Source organism: Martes martes, assembly GCF_963455335.1.
Source record: "Martes martes genome assembly, chromosome: 2".
Classification (NCBI taxonomy): Eukaryota; Metazoa; Chordata; class Mammalia; order Carnivora; family Mustelidae; genus Martes; species Martes martes.
The window spans coordinates 178,413,310-178,430,896 of NC_137889.1; the positions used below are offsets into that span (position 1 = coordinate 178,413,310).

A 17,587-nucleotide genomic window follows, 5' to 3' on the forward strand; every position below is an offset into this window, starting at 1 on the left:
GAGCCTGCTTCTCCCTCTCCCACTCCCCCTGCTTGTGTTCCCTTTCTTGCTGTGTTTCTCTCTGTCAAATAAATAAATAAAATCTTAAAAAATAAAGTTGGAGGTCTTGTATGTAGCTTCTGTAGTTACGAAATCTTTCTTGTGTCATGCTACGTATCCATATCTACTTCTTCCCAATCCAGTTGATTTTGTCGTGGGCTGAGAAATGCTTAATTAAGCAGCATTTGAAATAAGAGTGAATGACCTCTGAGTGAGGGGTTCTCTTATGAATAAACTTTCAGTTTTTGGTGTTCTGTTTTCTTTTCTTTTCTTTCAGTCTTAACATCTAAACTTAAATTCAGGGCTCCTGGATTTTGTTAGGTTCTGTCATTGGTGGTCCCTTGACACAGTAATTTCTGGATAATTTTATTGTTAGTCTTCTTGAGTAGAATCCATCCAGTAAGTATTCAGTGACTGATGTGACTCTCTTTAAGGCATTGTGAAGGCTTCAAAAGTAAATTAAAAAATGTTATCTATCTTCATAATACTTCTGACTCTGTGGGGGTGAGGAGAGTAGAGAGATGCATTCAAACCAAACATGACCAGCACCACTGACAGCATCTCAACCAGAACGTAAGCTCCATGAGAGCACAGATTTTTTTATTTTATTTTTTTTTTGCACTTGACCAATCCCCAGGGCCTAGAATGTTTTCTAGTATAAAGTGCTTTCTCAATAAATACTTAGTGAATGAATGAATGAATGAATGTTGAATCCAAAAGAAGGTAACAGTACCTTAAATTCTGTGCCTTGCCTACCCAAGGAGCTTTGCACGTGTTCTCTCACCTATTCTTCACGATGACCTTATGATGTGTAGACATTTGCATTTTTTTGAGGATTTTATTTATTTATTTGACAGACAGAGATCACAAGTAGGCAGAGAGGCAGGCAGAGAGAGGGGGAAGCAGGCTCCCTTCTGAGCAGAGAACCTGATGCGGGGCTCGATCCCAGAACCCTGGGATCATGACCTGAGCTGAAGGCAGAGGCTTTAACCCACTGAGCCACCCAGGTGCCCCGACATTTGCATCTTTCACGTGAGAAAGTTGAGGTGACATAATTTGCCTAAAGTCAAGCAGATAGTAAGTGGTAGAAAAAGATCAGAGGACTCTCGAGGGTGCCTATCTGAGAAGGGAAATTGTACAAATAAAGAAATTCTAAGTTAGTTTTAGTCATAGCACTGTGGGTGAGATGTCTTCTGTCCTATGAACTGGTGCCCACAGAGACATGGAAATCTCTGCGGAAGAGCTGGGAGGACTTCAGAAGTAACTGATTGCTCACTACCTGGGGTTGCCGTGACACAGCAGTTGCTAAAGAAGGACAATGATTGGGACACCTGGGTGGCTCAGTGGGTTGGGCTGCTGCCTTCGGCTTGGGTCATGATCCCGGGATCCTGGGATCGAGTCCCGCATCGGGCTCCTTCCTCGGCAGGGAGCCTGCTTCTCTTGCTGCTTCTGCCTGCCTCTCTGCCTGCTTGTGTGTACTCTCTCTTTCTCTCTCTCTGGCACATAAATAAATAATCTTTAAAAAAAAAAAAAGAATGACAATGATAAATTACCCAGGATATCACCATCAAGGGAGTCCTAGGGCTAACTGTCTTGACCTCTCGTCTCCAGGATGCCTGTGAGCGGCTGATGAGCACAATTCTGAAAGAACTTCAGGAGAAGAATCCAGCCTCTCCAGAGCGAGCATCACCGCGGGAGGGTTTGCCCCAGCTTCCGGCCACACAGGACTCTGGGCTGCGGGCCGGCCTCATCATCACCGGGAAGGCCCTGGAGTTTGCTCTGCAGGAGAGTCTGCAGAGGCAGTTCCTGGAGCTGACCGCCTGCTGTCAGGCCGTGGTCTGCTGCCGAGCCACCCCCCTGCAGAAGAGCGAGGTGGTGAAACTGGTTCGCAACCATCTCCGGGTGATGACGTTGGCCATTGGTGAGAAGGGAGGGGATCCGGCCGCATGCTGCTCACTTTCCTGCCACACCCGGGGCTGCTTTCTGTCTGTCCTTCCTTCCATATGCCTGTTTATCCTTCCGGCTGTCCTTTTCCACCCCCACGTTCCTTCTCCCTTTTCTCCCGTCTTACTCTCTGCCCTCTACTCCTACCCCCCTTTCTCTTCCTCGCCTATTTGACCATCTGCTATGAACCACGTAGTGGGAATGTGACATGGAAAACAATGCAGGGGACGCCTGGGTGGCTCAGTCCATTAAGCGTCAGCCTTCAGCTCAGGTCATGATCCCAGGGTCCTGAGATCGAGCCCCGCATCAGGCTCCCTGCTCTGTGGGAAGCCTGCTTCTCCCTCCCCCACTCCCCCTGCTTGCGTTCCCTTTCTTGCTGTGTTTCTCTCTGTCAAATAAGTAAAGTCTTTAAAAAAAAAAAGAAAGAAAGAAAACAATAAGGTAGGGCCTTGGGTTGCTTGTCAGATCCCCAAATCAACCAAGTCAAGGAGGATAAATGTACTGAATTCTAGGACTGCAAAGTCTAGGAGTGCCACCTTCAGAAAAGTTAAATTCAGGGGCATGAACAAATCATTTAAGTATTCATTCAACAAATATTTATTGAGTGCCTTCTGTTTATCAGACATTTTGCTAGGCAGTGGAGATAAAAGAGTGTGTACAATTGACAAAGTACTTTTTCCTTGAGCTTACATTCAGTAGGAGGCATAGAGTAAAAAATGAAACAAAATGAAAAAGGCATAAACATAAATCAGGGAGTGACAAATGCTATTTAAAAAAAAAAAAAAAAGAGCCAGGGGATGTAGAGCACTGGGGGGACAGGAGGAGGGCCGCTAACTTCAGTGTTTTTCAGAGACAGTATCCCTGAGAAGCCTGCGTGTGGGCAGAGACTTGAAGAGAATGATAAGGGAGCCATGGGAGATCTGCGGGGAGGACATTCCTGGTGAGGACAGGGAAAGTGAAGGCCATGGGCCAAGCTGTTACGCTCAAAGCCAAAGCAGATGGAGCAAAGGGAGGGGTTTTCTGCAGGTTAGTGATGGGCAAAGATGACAGGTGGCCAGATCAGGTAGGGTCCTGGGAACCATTATAAATTTTTGGCCTTTCTTTTTTAAGGGGAGTGGGGCAGCAGAGACAGAGGGAGAATCCTAAGCAGGCTCCACACCCAGCACGGAGCCTGACCTGGGGCTCAGACTCACAAGCCCCAAGATCGTGACCTACGCCCAAATCAGGAGTCGGATGCTCAACCAACTGAGCCACCCAGATGCCCCAGTGTTTGGCTTTTATCTGACGAGATAAGGAGTCTTTGGAGGGCCCTGAACAGAGAAGGAACATGACCTGCTTTACGATTCAGAGGATCCCAGGGCTGCTGTGTTGAAGAGTAACGAGCAGGTGCAAGGGCTTTAAGTAAGGAGACCAGTTGAGGGGCCACTGGAATAATTGAGGCAAGAGCTGGCAGTGACTTGAGCCCAGATGGGAGCAGAAGAGGTGAGGAAACATGGTCAGGTCATAGACAGAAAGAGCTGTCGACGTTTGCTGATAATTCGAATGTTATGTAATAGAAGGAGTTAAGGGAAGTAAGGTTTTGTCTCTGAGAGATGGAGCCAGGGGAATCAGGAGCTGGGTCTTAGGCATGTTAACTATGAAAAAGCCCATTAGAGATCGAAGCAGGGATGTGTCAGGCAGCTGGATACAGAGTCTGGAATGTAGCAATGGGGGGCTGCCTGGAGATATAAATTTGGGAATTATAAATCTGGGTGATACTTCAGATCTTGATTTTAGACGGGATCACCAGTAAATGAGTATACGTGGAGGAGGGAACCAGGCTAACAGTAAGCTCTGAGCTACTCCAGAGTTTGGAAAATGGCAAGATGAGGGCTCAGCCGTCTCTAACAGTCTCTGTTTTCACCTGGGTTGTTTTTAGTCTCGGGTACCGTCTCCCCTCAGCGTGCTGATACAGCCCCCCAAATTCCTAGGTTTACATCCTACCCTATTAGCAACTTGAGTGAAAAGTTGGCAGCTCTTTTCACATTGCTGGAGTAAAGTATCAGAATAAGGAATTTTGTTTGGCTTCTTGAATAGACATATAAATGAATGAATTGTTCAAGCGCCTAGATACAGATGTTCCCGGGACCAGAACCCCTGGACATGTCAGTGATATCAGTTAAGTCTTGTACCCATCTCTGAGCCAGGGAACAGATGGTGCTAACGGTCTAGGCCTGGGTTCGTTGCTACCTTAAATCTGGGGCTTTGGGTTCATCTTAACAAAACACATGGCCTCAGAGTTCCCAGGGAAAATCAGGGTACTGAAAACAGGTGAATGGTTGGTGGCTGTTGGGAACAAGTGTTCTTTACCAACAGGAATGTAATACTTCCCCTTAAAAAGCTTCCAATGTGTTGAGGAGACCAAGAACTATAGAACAACCATAATATCATACGGTGCATATGATACGGCACAGGGATCTCAGGAAGAGGATCTAATGTAACGGGACTATGAGAAGGATTTCCCAGAGGAAGTGACATCTGAGCTGAGGGCAAGGGCAAGGGAAGTCCAGCCCCATGAAGCCGGTGTCCGAGGCTGCAGAAACCACAGGTGCAGTGGCCCGAAGGAGCAGAGGTATCTGGAAAATTGAAAGTAGAGTGAGTGGCACCGAAACGGGGGAGATCAGTGCAGATAGGTGCCTTCGTGTGAAGGATTTTCAGGCGTTATTAACTTTAGAATTCTTCCTGGTGGCAGCGGGATGCGTGCAACGTCCGTTTCATGAGCTTCCAGGTAACTTTCCGACGTGGGATAAACGTTGAAGGATTTGTTTGCTTGAGTGCTCACTGTTGCTTTGCAAAGTTTGCCTCTGTTCTTTACCCTTCCTATGTTTCTTGCCTTTTCTTCGGCCTCCTGAAGGCGATGGTGCCAATGATGTCAGCATGATTCAAGTGGCAGACATTGGGATTGGGATCTCAGGTCAAGAAGGCATGCAGGTGAGTGGATTTCATGTGCTCAAGTACCATGAGCTTGACCTGCCTATCCAAGGGCAGCATTCCCACAGGGAAATCTCGGTGGTAAAGTGAGGCTGGCCATGGCTAGGTCAGGAGTGGGAGGCAGGAAGTGTGTCTGTTATTTACTTTGTGGGTATTGGGGTGTTTTCCTGGGTAATTTGGAGTGTGTGCTCCTTCAGTTTAAAATATATAGCTCCTCTAGATCATAATAATATATATATATTTAGCCCTGAAATAACTGTGTGACTTTAGACACTGAAGAAAGCTACTACGGATTTGAATAAAGACCTACAGACCTAAAGAGGGAGGGAGGAAGATGATATTTGAGAAGGAGGGAGAGGGGAGTGTCCTATTTGTGTGTGTGTGCACGCGCACACACATATGTGCATACTGGATAGTGGTTTTAGGCACAAAAGTTAGATAAAAGCTTGTCCAAAGACTGCTTTTCATGCACGGCGCACACGCCATTGGAGGAAGGCAGGACGTGAGGCTTAGGGTTTTCAGAGAATTGTAAATTAGGACATTTCTGCAAAACTTAAGAAATTCAGTTACCTCTTTCCCTGGCACATTCTATAGTTACATAAAGTCGTGACTACAATACTTTCAGTGTTCTTCTCCCCCAAGGAGAAGCGGATGCTAAGGGTAACGTGCGGCGTTCTCGCTAAGGGAGCCATTTTCCAGGAAAGTGCATGTGCTGAAATTCTCACCAGTGGTGGCCAACGAGAGCTGTTGTTTCCTGGGGCCATGTTGGAAGGCTGACTCCCACTCTGTGTTCCTGAGTTTCTGTTTGGGGTTGCTCTATTTTGTGCTGGTTTAAACAACAGACTGGGCCTGTGGGAGCCCTGCTGGTGGTCAGGCTGCCGAGCTGCATCTGTGTGAACGTGTCTGACCGTGAACGTGTCCTCTCCCCGTTGCCCCTGCAGGCGGTGATGGCCAGCGACTTTGCTCTCGCTCAGTTTAAGCATCTGGGCAAGCTCCTCCTGGTCCACGGGCACTGGTGTTACACGCGACTCTCCAATATGATTCTCTATTTTTTCTACAAGAATGTGGTATGTAGCCCCAGAAAATTTGTCCCTTCCCCCTCCTTACTTCCATATCCTGCTTGCAGAAGGGATGGAGAAGATGTGCCCTGCGTGAGGCCGCCTGGCGTTAGGCCGCCCGGCTCACTGATGTTCCGGGAGCGGCGGGAGCGCTCCTGCTGCCTTCCCGGCCAGGAGCTGGGAATGTGCTTATGTCGGTTCAGCTGATAACAGCAAACTGCTGGGCTTGTCCCTCTGCTGGCATTTCCTGTTCCCTGTGCTTTTCCATCCCATTAAGTCCTGTCTGGTTCATTTAAGACCCAGGTTTTGACCTTCCATGGAGAGGTGGTGACAAGCAGAATTATGAAATGTTTAATGCTCTCTGTCAGTAGAGAATGAAAAGGTTTGCTTCGATTTTCCAGTAGCTAGCCAAAACTATCTGTCATCCCCAGACTGGTGTCTGTGGTGTATATTGAAGACACGGATGCCGCTGAAAACCCAGGCTCATGCCTTAGCCTGTAGCTGGCTGACACTCACAAATGAAGAAGTCTCTAGCAAGCCTGTAAAATATATTTGCGCTTGGGAGTTATTTGGCGGCCAGAGAACTTAATTTTGACTATGTCATTCCTCAAGGGGCAGAATTCGATGAGAAGTCCAAGCATCTGATCTTTGGCATGCTGTTTAAGTTTCGGTCTCCTCTTTTACAAGATCGTGTTGACCTTAGATTGCTTCACTAAAGTTCCTTCTAGGCAAGTGATTATGTAAATAGGTCATGACTTTTTAGACCAAATTTCTTAGATTTAGGTCCATGGGTAGTGGGTTAATAGTGAACATCAATTTGTATCACTGTCTCGAAATACCACCTTTAGGAAAAAAATAACTTCTTAATAGGTCATTCTACAGGTATTCCAAAATGTGTAATTTAGATCTGTGTGTGTGTGTGTGTGTGTGTGAGTTTGTGTGTGTGTGTGTGTGTGTGTGTGTCTTGGTGAGCAGAACATTTTGCTTTTTTTGTCCTGCAGCACAATGAGCTTTTTTAAAATTCCAGGACTTGATATAGTGGTCACTGACTTTTAGGGAGGATTCTCTTTCTCAATTTTTTTTTTTAACGCTTTTGCCTTTTTCTACCTGCTCCTCTTGTGGTGTATCCCACCCCCACCCCTTTCCTTTTAAGCCCAGATTAAACCCAAAGAGTAAGGAACACTAGTATTAGGCTGAGGGGTGTCATACGGAACACTAGTATTAGGATGAGGGGTGTCATGTGCTCTTGGAGAGTAGGCCAGTGTGTATCAGGAGATACTCCAGACCAGGGATCAGGCACTCTGGGTCTCCTGCTGTGACACCATCGGTGGCCGTTCACACTGATACTCTCTTGACTCACTTCTGCCTCTTACTTACCTAGCAAAACAGTAAATGTTTCGTAAACTATGGAGAAAAAGGCCAGTACCAGAAGCCATTCAGGTAACTTGTCTTTCTGAGACTGTGGTTCTCAGGTCTTAGAAGACTTTTGAGATACTGGTGAAGACTATGAATTCATTCCCCAAAACACATGTACCCCAAATTGATACATTTCCATGAGCGGGGCACGGAGTGTGTCCATAGTCCCTAGATTTAAGAAACCCTGTTCTGAGGAGATTGTGGCTCTTATCCTGAAGTGCGCCTCTGCGTCTAGAATGCCGACAGTACCATCTTCCTACGTGTAAGGCACTTTACAGGTTGTGAGCACCTTCTAACTGGATCCTGATAGTAAGCTCGGAGGTAGTATAATTCTCATTTTCCAAACAAGGAAATCAAAATTCAGAAAGGTTAGGAAAATGGCCTAAAGTTAAAACAAAGCAGTAGGAAGTGTCTTCAGGCCCTGAATAGAACTCCGGGGGCCTTTCCTGGGGCCTGCCTTGCTTGAGGGCACAGAGCTTTAGCTGTCATGGAGCCCATTCGTCTGAGGCCAAACACTGGAGGAAACCCTGGGGGATGTATGTTCTAGCCTCTAGGGCGACTCCCTGTGCTGGTTCGCCTGGGACTGTCCCAGTGTTAGCTGGGAGAGCCCATGTCCTGGGAAGCTCCTCAGCCCCGAGCTCGGTGGGATGGTTGGCTACACTGCTGGCACCATTCAAAAGTAATCTTGAACCTAGAAAGCAGGAGGATGAAAATCTGTTGTGTGCCTGCTACATACCAGGCTCAGGGCTAGGATCGCTCCGTGCAGAAGCGGTGTCTCAGTTTGAGTACTGGCTCTGTTACTGATGAGCCAGATGACTTTGGGCAAGTTCCTTAGCCTCTCTGTGCCTCAGTTTCCTCATCTGTAAAATGGGGCCACAGTAATTCCCAAGTTGTTAAGAGGGTGAGAACCGGGCCTGCACGCCACAGGAAGGGGCATGTGCGTGTGTATGTATGTATGTGTGTATATGTATGTCGTGTTTTCCTTTAATAAAACATGTATATTCAAAAGACGGCAAGGTAAGCTGTGGTCTTCCATTTTGCTAAGGGAGAGAGAGAAGCAGGGATCACACAGCTGACAGTGGCAGCAGGTGGCTTGTGTGCTCGTGGCACACATGTGGCTGTTTGTTTCTAAGACGCAAATGTTCCCTCTTGTGTCCCTAGGCCTATGTGAACCTCCTTTTCTGGTACCAGTTCTTTTGTGGATTTTCAGGAACCTCCATGACTGACTACTGGGTTTTGATCTTGTTCAACCTCCTTTTCACTTCTGCTCCTCCTGTCATTTATGGTGTCTTGGAGAAAGATGTGTCTGCAGAGACCCTCCTACAGCTGCCGGAACTTTACAAGAGTGGCCAGAAATCAGAGGTAGGTGCCGAGGCAGAAATGCTTGGACCGAAACGCATCCACTGTCCAAGTCAGAGCACGTTCCAGCGAGCCCAGCTCAAATAGTGTGGTACGTCTGGGGCTGCTTAAAGTTACTGTGGCTATTTCAGAACACCTCTGCCAACGGGGCAGATATGAAGTTACTTGCCTCTGAGGTGAACATAGGTACAACTCTGAAAGGTCTTAGGTACTTACCTGAAGAAATCTGGCGTTTCAACCCTCCAATTCATAATGTCTAGGATTTGCTAAACCTCACTGTGCCATCTCTTGTGTGAGCTACTAAACCTTCCCTGCCTCATTTATCTCCACAAAACTTTTTGAGGGAGCACTTGGTATTGTACCCATTCTAAGACAAAGAATCAGAATTTCTTTTTTTTTTTTTTTCTGAGAGAGATCACAAGTAGGCAGAGAGGCAGGCGGGGGTGGGGGGGAGCAGGCTCCCTGCTGAGCAGGGAGCCCGATGCAGGACTCGATCCCAGGACCCTGAGATCATGACCTGAGCTGAAAGCAGAGGCTTAACCCACTGAGCCACCCAGGTGCCCAAGAATTAGAATTTCGAAGGGGCTCGTAATTTTTCCAAAAATTTCACAACTAAAAAAGAAAAAAACACAGAGGCAGGATATAAATCCTGCTTATTCTGGTTCTAAAGCCGAAATTAAATTCTCTAGGTTCTACTCTTCCTGCAGCACAGTGGCGTGATCTGCGTGGCTTCCTCGCCCTGAAGCCAGGCCCTGCCTCTGCTTAATTGATCTTCATGCTATCAGTCTACCTCTGATGCATCACTGCTATCTGTCCCCCCTTTCTCATTTTCTCTCCCTGCCCTCATTTTCTCCTACCTAGAGTATTGTGATGCCTGATTACTTGGGCTGGCTGTCTCACAACTCTTTTCTTTCTAATTTATCTCCTACAGAATTAATAATAATTAATAGAGCTCTTATGAACATTTATGTAATGTCTCCTATATGCCAGGCACTCTTCTAAGTGCTTGATACACATAAATCTAATCCTCAGAATGACCCTGCTAGTAAGTGCTATCGTTATCCACCTTGTAGACGAGGATGGTCAGGCACAGAAAGGAGCCTTCAGGAATGAGCCCGTGTCACAGAGTTCGTGGGCGGTGTGGGGGAGCTCTGGATCTCTAGCCCACGCTCTCCACCATTACGCGGGGTTACAGAAAGAGCACTGGCCCTGTGTTCAGTCCCTCAGTCTGCGCCTGCCTCCACTATGCCATGGCCTGAAATTCAAAGTGCTCTCCCAAGTGCATGGTCAAGATCACGAGGACTAGGGAAGGCCAGGACCCTATAGACACCTGTAAGTGAGCAAAGCTGAGGTATCCCCAAATTGTAATCAGATGCTCTAGTGTTGAGAGGAGGACTCCGTGAGTCAGGGCCCTTTCAGCAGCTAGTGACAGAAACCAGCTCAAATTGGCTTGATAAAAAAGATCATTTTGTCATTGACCAGGCCTGGACATTTATTGTTCCTGAGGACAGAGTTCAATCCCATGGACAGGACTGGGAAGGAGAAGGATTGGGGAGAAGTACGGGGCCGGCAAAAATCAGACCTGCCGTAGTGTGTTCTGCTGCACTCACTGTTCTAAAGACACTGACCCAGATCAGTTAGAAATAACGGGTGTAGCCTGAGTTTAAATTCTCGGCCTGCCGTGTGTGACCTTGGTAAATGATTTAACTTCCCTGTACTTTTATTTCTTTAAGGAGATGGTGTGAGGATCAAGTAAGATAAAAGTTCCAGCCATATTAAGCTCTCAATATTGTTATTTTTACTCCCTCCCCCCCAAATTAACCAGAAATTTGAGGAAATCCCAAACTCAAAATGTGTTTATTTTCATCAGTCTAACTTTATTCTGACTTGAACTTCCTTTCTAGGCTGGGGAGTAACAATGTCCGCAGGCTACCTGCCACAGCCAACACAGAGAAGTCACACGTCCAACTTTCAGGGAAAAGAAATTCTCATGATCCTTTAATATCATCCAGTCCATTCAGATCAAGGAACTGAATGGGGTTTTCCTGGAGGAATCCATTCTGACTTAAAGTTCAAATCCAGGATGCAGGACGGTATTAATACTAATGAAGGTTGTCTTGTACCCCCAACTTAAATTAAATTCCAAGTCTGTTGGGGAAAGAGAGGTGAGGGGGGCCCTTCACAGTTTTTAGAGCTTGTTTTTAAAAATCCATTTGTACAGACCATGATTGGTTCTTACCCTTGGAAGACTTGAGGTCCCTGTTTCCTGTTGTTGAGTCCTGTTATCAATCCTTTGCATACACTGTTCTACCCAGCCGGCCAGTTTCGTAATACATGGTAGTAGCAGGTGGATTCCCAGCATGTGGCTAGTGATATAAGGTCATGGGTTTCATTGAGTTTACCTTCCAGAAGAGTTGTCCTTTCTTTGAATTTGGCCTTCAAACAAATTCTATTTTATGTTTGCACCATTTCCTGCCTTCAGGGTCATGAAATATCCTTTCCAGGGTTACAAAATCTCTCCCCAAAGGAGATGATCTGGAAGATTGCAGCAGAGGCCTCCCTCCCGAGGAGCAACCCTCTTTTACCTATCTGTCCTCACCCACAGTTGCCTTTCTTGGCTTGGACTTTGTGTCCACATTTTCCCTTTCAGATTCCAGGAGATCCCATGAGCTCATCTCTCCAGCCTCTCATTTATCTTTTCCTCTCCTTTGCTTCCAGAGTGCCCTTACTCACATGGCTGGGGATTGATTGCGCTTTTGCTGTTTTTGCTGTAGGTTTCTTGAGCAACTACCATTCCTCCAGAAGCATGCAGTTATATTTTAGCTTATCCCCCACATTGTCCTCTCCTGTCCAGTGGCATTTTGATTGCCCCTTTGGTTCTTCTACATTCTCTTCTGTCATTTGATCATTCTTCTGCGTAGATTTTTATGAACCTTTGGATGAAGAAAGGTAAAACGTCCCATCATTTTTAAGGAAGAAATAGTAAAAGAAAATACAGGGAAAAGGAACAGTAACAGTAACAATACTATAATCAACAAATCCTCATTGCTTTGATTTTCCAGAGGATGAAGAGTTTTGTTTTTTTTTGTTTGTTTGTTTGTTTTTTAAGGAATAGATTTTAAAATTCTAAGTAGTCTATTGAAGAATAGAAAAATGTGTGTGGAGAATTTGTGTATTTATAAAACTTTGTTATTTAGAAGGCAATTGGCTATTTCCAAGGAAATGTCATCCCATTTCACATTTGGAAGGAAATAAGACTGAGAACACGTTATGAAAACAGAAGACGAGCTTAAGGTTATAATACATGTGTTGCCATTTTTGTCCATGGCAAATATCACCAGGAAACCATAGCCCTCTGTTACTCCTCCTGGGTCTGAAAGCAGCCTCAGAATCCTTCGGCACACATGTCAGCGTTCAGGCAGAGGTGGCTCTTGTTTGAAAACCTGTTTTCCAGTGTCAACGAAGAGGTAATAGGATGTTGATGGATTCCTGTCTCACATGGAGGTCTTTCATCCATTTTGAGTTTATCTTTGTTTATGGTGCAAGGGAACGGTCCAGTTTCATTCTTCTCTATGTAGCTGTCCAAGTTTCCCAGCACCGCTTATTGAAGAGACTGTCTTTTTTCCGTTGGACATTTTTTCCTGCTTTGTCCAATATTAGTTGACCATAGAGTTGAGGGTCCATTTCTGGAGTCTCTATTCTGTTTTTGTGCCAATACCATGCTGTCTTGGTGATCCCAGCTTTGTAATATAGCTTGAAATCAGGCAATGTGATGCCCCCAGCTTTGTTTTTCTTTTTCATCCTTCCCTTGGTGATTCGGGGTCTTTTCTGGTTCTGTACAAATTTTAGGATTTCTTTGTTCCAGCTCTTTGAAAAATGCCAATGGTATTTTAATAGGGATGGCATTGAAAGTGTAAATTGCTCTGGGGAGGATGGACATTTAAACAGTGTCTATACTTCCACTCCATGCATGGAATGTTTTTCCATCTTTTTGTGTCTTCCTCAATTTTTTTCTTAAGTGTTCTGTAGTTTCTAGAGTATAGAGCCTTTACCTCTTTAGTTAGGTTTATTCTTAGGTATCTTATGGTGTTTGTTACTATTGTGAATGGAACTGATTCCTTAATTTCTCTTTCTACACTTATATCGTTAGTATATGGAAAAGCAGCTGATTTCTGTGCATTGATTCTGTATCCTGCCGCCTTGCTGAATTGCTGTGTGAGTTCTAGTAGTTTGGGGGTGGAGTCTTTTGGGTTTTCCACTTAAAGTATCACATCATCTGTGAGGAGAGAGAGAGTTTGACTTCTTATGCAGTTGGAATCTCCAAAAGGATCTCAGGAATTACTATGTATACTAAGTCTTTATTTGAACAGTAGTTTAATAGCAGTTGCTAAAAACTATGAGCCATTTTTATCAAGAGTGGAAATGCTCCCATCTGGTACCTAAATCTTTCCTCCATCCTTCCCTTCTCCCATGTCTTAAGATGTGAACTCTGAGAAAAGCAGTAATATAAGACTTAAGGAACACAAAAGAAAATGTATAAATACCTGTTTTTGAAATTGATGTTAACAAATACAACCCAAGTAACAAACATTATTCTAAAATATGCATTCATTCAATAAATATTTACTGATCACCAAAAGAAAAAAGAAAACCTGTTTTCCATCACTTGATTAATGTCTCTACTTGAACTTTTCTCTTTTTTTCTACATGCTTTTGGTTAGAAGCAGTTCAGCATGTGAAAAGTTACATAGGAATAGTTTATTAATCCAACAAATATTTATTGAGTACTTGTTATGTACCAGGTACTGTTTTAATCACTTGAATAAAAAAATCAAACCCCCACTCTATGAAGTGTGCATTCTGTTAAAAGAACTGGCAAATCATTAGATAAACAAATAAAACTATTTCCGATGGTGACGAGAGATTTCTACAGATGTCATGGTAGTAAGTAGTGGGATGGGCATAACTCTTAGACCGGTCTGGGATGAGATGAAACTAGCATGTGAATGAAGTGCGGGTCACGTGGGAGGTCCTGGGCAAAGAATCCAGGCAGAGAGACAGCACAGGAGAAACCCCGGGGAAAGAATGGGTCTGGCAAGTTTGAAGAACAGAAGGTGCCTGTGGTAGGATCATAGTTGATGAGGGTAAAAATGGGAGGGTGGGACCCTGGAGAGCAGGGACTCCAGCAGGCAGATCCTCCAAGACATTACTAGCTGTGGGAAGGAACTCAAATTGTATTGGAATGCAGCGGGAAGTCATTGGAGGCATTGGAGAGGGTCAGTTTGATTAATTAGGGAGATGGCACGACCTGATTCATAACCTTTAAGAACCTTCTGACTGCTGTAGAAGACTGGATTAGGCATAGGAGAAGAAGCAAAGAAGTCAGTTAGGTGGTTATTCGGTCATTCATACAGAGAGTTGTTGGTGAAGGAAATTGGGAGACAGAAGTGGATGGATTTGGAGTAGTTTTTGAAACCGCACTTTCTGATCAATAGGAAATGGAAACTCAGTACTACTATCCCTATTTCAAGTAGATTTAAGGTTGATCCAATGATAAAAGTGACATGAGTTGAAGAGAAGTCCTCCATGGACTTTTTTTTTTTACCTATTATTCAACGTCATACCATATTCTTCTACCACTGTTTACAAATCCCACCTATTTTGTGAGTGAGAGAATAAAGGAATATAATCTTCTTCTCAGAGAAGCAAAAATAATTATTGGCTTCTGTTGTTCCTTGACTTTGCTTTGATTCTTGTTAATCCCTCTACAATGTCTCTTTTCATTTTCAGGCATATTTACCCCTTACCTTCTGGATCACCTTGTTGGATGCCTTTTATCAAAGCCTGGTCTGCTTTTTTGTGCCTTACTATGTGAGTCCTTATTCATTCAAAGTGTGTGTTATTAATGAATCCGTGATGCTTCTTTGTAATTGGTATCAGCATATAGAATGGATATATTTTAGGGTATCTTGTTCATATAGTCAAGTTGATCATTAACCAACTGATTTATAACGTCCTCCCCCAAATATGTTAGACCATGGATTAAATTTGGAGAGAAGTATATAGCTGACTCCTCATGAGTCTCCTTTTTAGCCCTGGGCTGCTTGATAGTTTTTGTAAATGACCCGGATAAAATTGAGAGTCCAGGCATGTAACGAGAAGAGTCAAAATCAGAGAGGCCAAGTCCGAATATGAAATCAGTTATTAGGGAGTGCTGGGCTAAATCCAGTAGGATGATCTTTGTAGTATTAAATATAAGTTCTTATAAATAGTCTCTCTAAAACTAAAAAAGCCTGTTTTATAGGTGAAAAATAGAAGAAATGTGACTAAACAAAACATGTATTAAAAATGAATTTTAAAATTCAGGCAAAACCTAAGCACAAAGCAGCATAATCTAACTGCCCACCCATATACCCCTTACCCAGAAGAAAACACTGGTTTGATCACGATGGGTGTTAACAAAAGCAAAGTATTTTTTAAGAATGAAAAAAAAATGATAATTTCTAAGTTAATAACCTCTGTTCTTTAGTTCTTTATTTAAATAAAATGACTTGAATTTGCTCACTAGAGTATTCTGGGCTTACTACATTTCAAGAGAAATGCAGATAAGGCAATCTGAAGGTAAGCAGAAGAGAGCAAGTAGAAAATTGTGTCCTTGGAAGAATACTTTAAGGACTTGACATATACAGAGGAGAGGAGGGGATATTTACTTAGCAGAGATATACACTTAAGATAGCCTTTTTTTTGAGAGAGAGAGAGAGAGAGAATGAGCACATGCACAAGCACAGGGAGAGGGAGAGAATCCCAAGCAGACTGTGCTGAGCGCAGAGCCCAACTCAGGGCTCGATCCCAGGACCCCAAGATCACGACTTGAGCTGAGAAAAAAGAGACGCTCAACCAGCTGAGCCACCCGGCGCCCCTCAGGGTAGCCTGAATAGCTGCCTCAGGGTTTTGCAGCTCTATTAAATGGGAAATGCATATTTTTCTCTACCTCAAAGAGCCAGAAGTGTAAGTAAAAGTTTCCAGGAAGATGAATTATTGCTCAGGATAAAGAGGCGTTCCAACTGGAAAAGTTCAAAGATGGGATGGCCCGAGAGTCGGTCTCTCTTTCAGAAATGTTCAAGTGTATCATAAGTGACCCCTTATTAGCAACACTGAAGAAGGGACTCCATCCTCAGTTGAGCTATAAAGTAAAGGGATGATACTCAAACCACTGAGTGTGGCAACTCTCCAAGATCACCGCCCGTTGTCCTCTCTTTGTAGACCTACCAGGGCTCAGACATTGACATCTTTGCATTTGGAAACCCCCTGAACACAGCTGCTCTGTTCATCATTATCCTCCACCTGGTGATTGAGAGCAAGAGCTTGGTGAGTGGTTTTCCTGCCTCTGAAATAGCCTGAAACTGCTTGGGGAAATGTCTTCTGTTAGCAGTGACTGCGCTAAACCCTAAATGCCTAGAAGACACATGGTAACGAGAGGAGTAATGACGCCAAATATGAAGGATGATTCATGGCGGCTCTCTTGCTGTTGAGTGCCATTATGTTGAGATTGATGTATAGCCAGGGAATGTGGAAAATGCCCGGCCCCTTGGGGGTATCCTTGGAGGATGGTTCAGGGAGGCATGAGTCAAGCTGGAGAAGCAGTTACCTTTCAGTGACCAACATTCTTCGAGATCATGCTGATGCCTTTCAACCCAACTAAAGAGAGGCATCGTGCCATGATCCTTGTATACTGATATGAATAAGTGATGGTTTTATCACAATAAAATGTCTCATGTTATAAAAAGAAACTATATTTTCTTCCCTCCAGAATTTTTACCATTCATTTAAATCTAGGTCTTTTTTTTTTTTTTAACCTTGTTGCTGACTTAATGATAGTTAATTCTTTTCATCAAAATGATTGTTTGGTAGCTCTCTGCAGCAAAGCTAATGTGTAGGATTCAGATAGTGAGAGCTTTGTTGTAAACCTCCTTTGCAGATGAACATTCCACCCATCTCTGGAGAATGAACCACCTCTGTGATTATTTATGCCCATCACCCATTTCCATTGCCATTGCCTTTGCTATACCCATTGCCTTTGCTATAGCCACTTCCGGGACCATTGCTACAGCCCTAGACCTCCCGCCCACCTCTACTTTAGACTCCTCCAGCCATGCTCTACAAAACAACCAGAATCATCCTTTTGAAACACAAATCTTATCTTGTTGCTGTCCTTTGGGTAAGACCCTTCAGTGATTTCTCATTGTACTTGGAGTAAAATGAAAAAGCCCTAAGTTGGCCTTCAAGACTTCATGCAGTGATACCTCTACTTTTCTCTCCAGTCACATTTCCACTTTTTCATGGGCTGGAGCCCCACTGTCCTCCCTTGAGCGATTCAGATACAGTGAGCTCATGACCACATCAGGTCCTTAGCATTTATCATATCTTCCTCTTCCCTTGGTTCTTTGCACTTGACCCAGCTTACTTATACTTTTCGGTCTCAGCAAGAATGACTCCAAGAGCCCTTCCCTAACCTAATTTTTTCATACCATCCTCTTGTTTTTCTATATAGCCCCAATAATAATTTATTATTCATCAGTTATGTGAGTATCTGACTCATGTCTTCTGCATTAGACTATAATCTCTGTGATGGGCAGGGTTCATGTTTGTTAATCACCATATTCCAGAATCTAGGACCGGACTGACACACGGTAGGTACTCAAAGATGTTTGAATGGATAAACAAATGATTAAATGACTAACCAGTCTTTGGGGTATATTTACCTTCCTGGTGGTGAATGCATTTCAAACAGGAATAGATGA

The 17,587-nt window shown here is 44.2% G+C and overlaps 1 protein-coding gene across 1 annotated transcript in view; it reads left to right on the forward strand.

The window, feature by feature from the left end:
• Positions 1 to 17,587, forward strand: part of ATP10D (ATPase phospholipid transporting 10D (putative)) — a 103,999-nt gene that overhangs the window by 79,320 nt on the left and 7,092 nt on the right. Inside the window, exons 16-21 of the mRNA XM_080796926.1 lie at positions 1,651 to 1,960; positions 4,877 to 4,953; positions 5,895 to 6,020; positions 8,589 to 8,789; positions 14,577 to 14,657; positions 16,050 to 16,154. Of these exons, the coding sequence (XP_080653052.1) occupies positions 1,651 to 1,960; positions 4,877 to 4,953; positions 5,895 to 6,020; positions 8,589 to 8,789; positions 14,577 to 14,657; positions 16,050 to 16,154 (900 nt within the window). The remainder of the gene's footprint in view (positions 1 to 1,650; positions 1,961 to 4,876; positions 4,954 to 5,894; positions 6,021 to 8,588; positions 8,790 to 14,576; positions 14,658 to 16,049; positions 16,155 to 17,587) is intronic.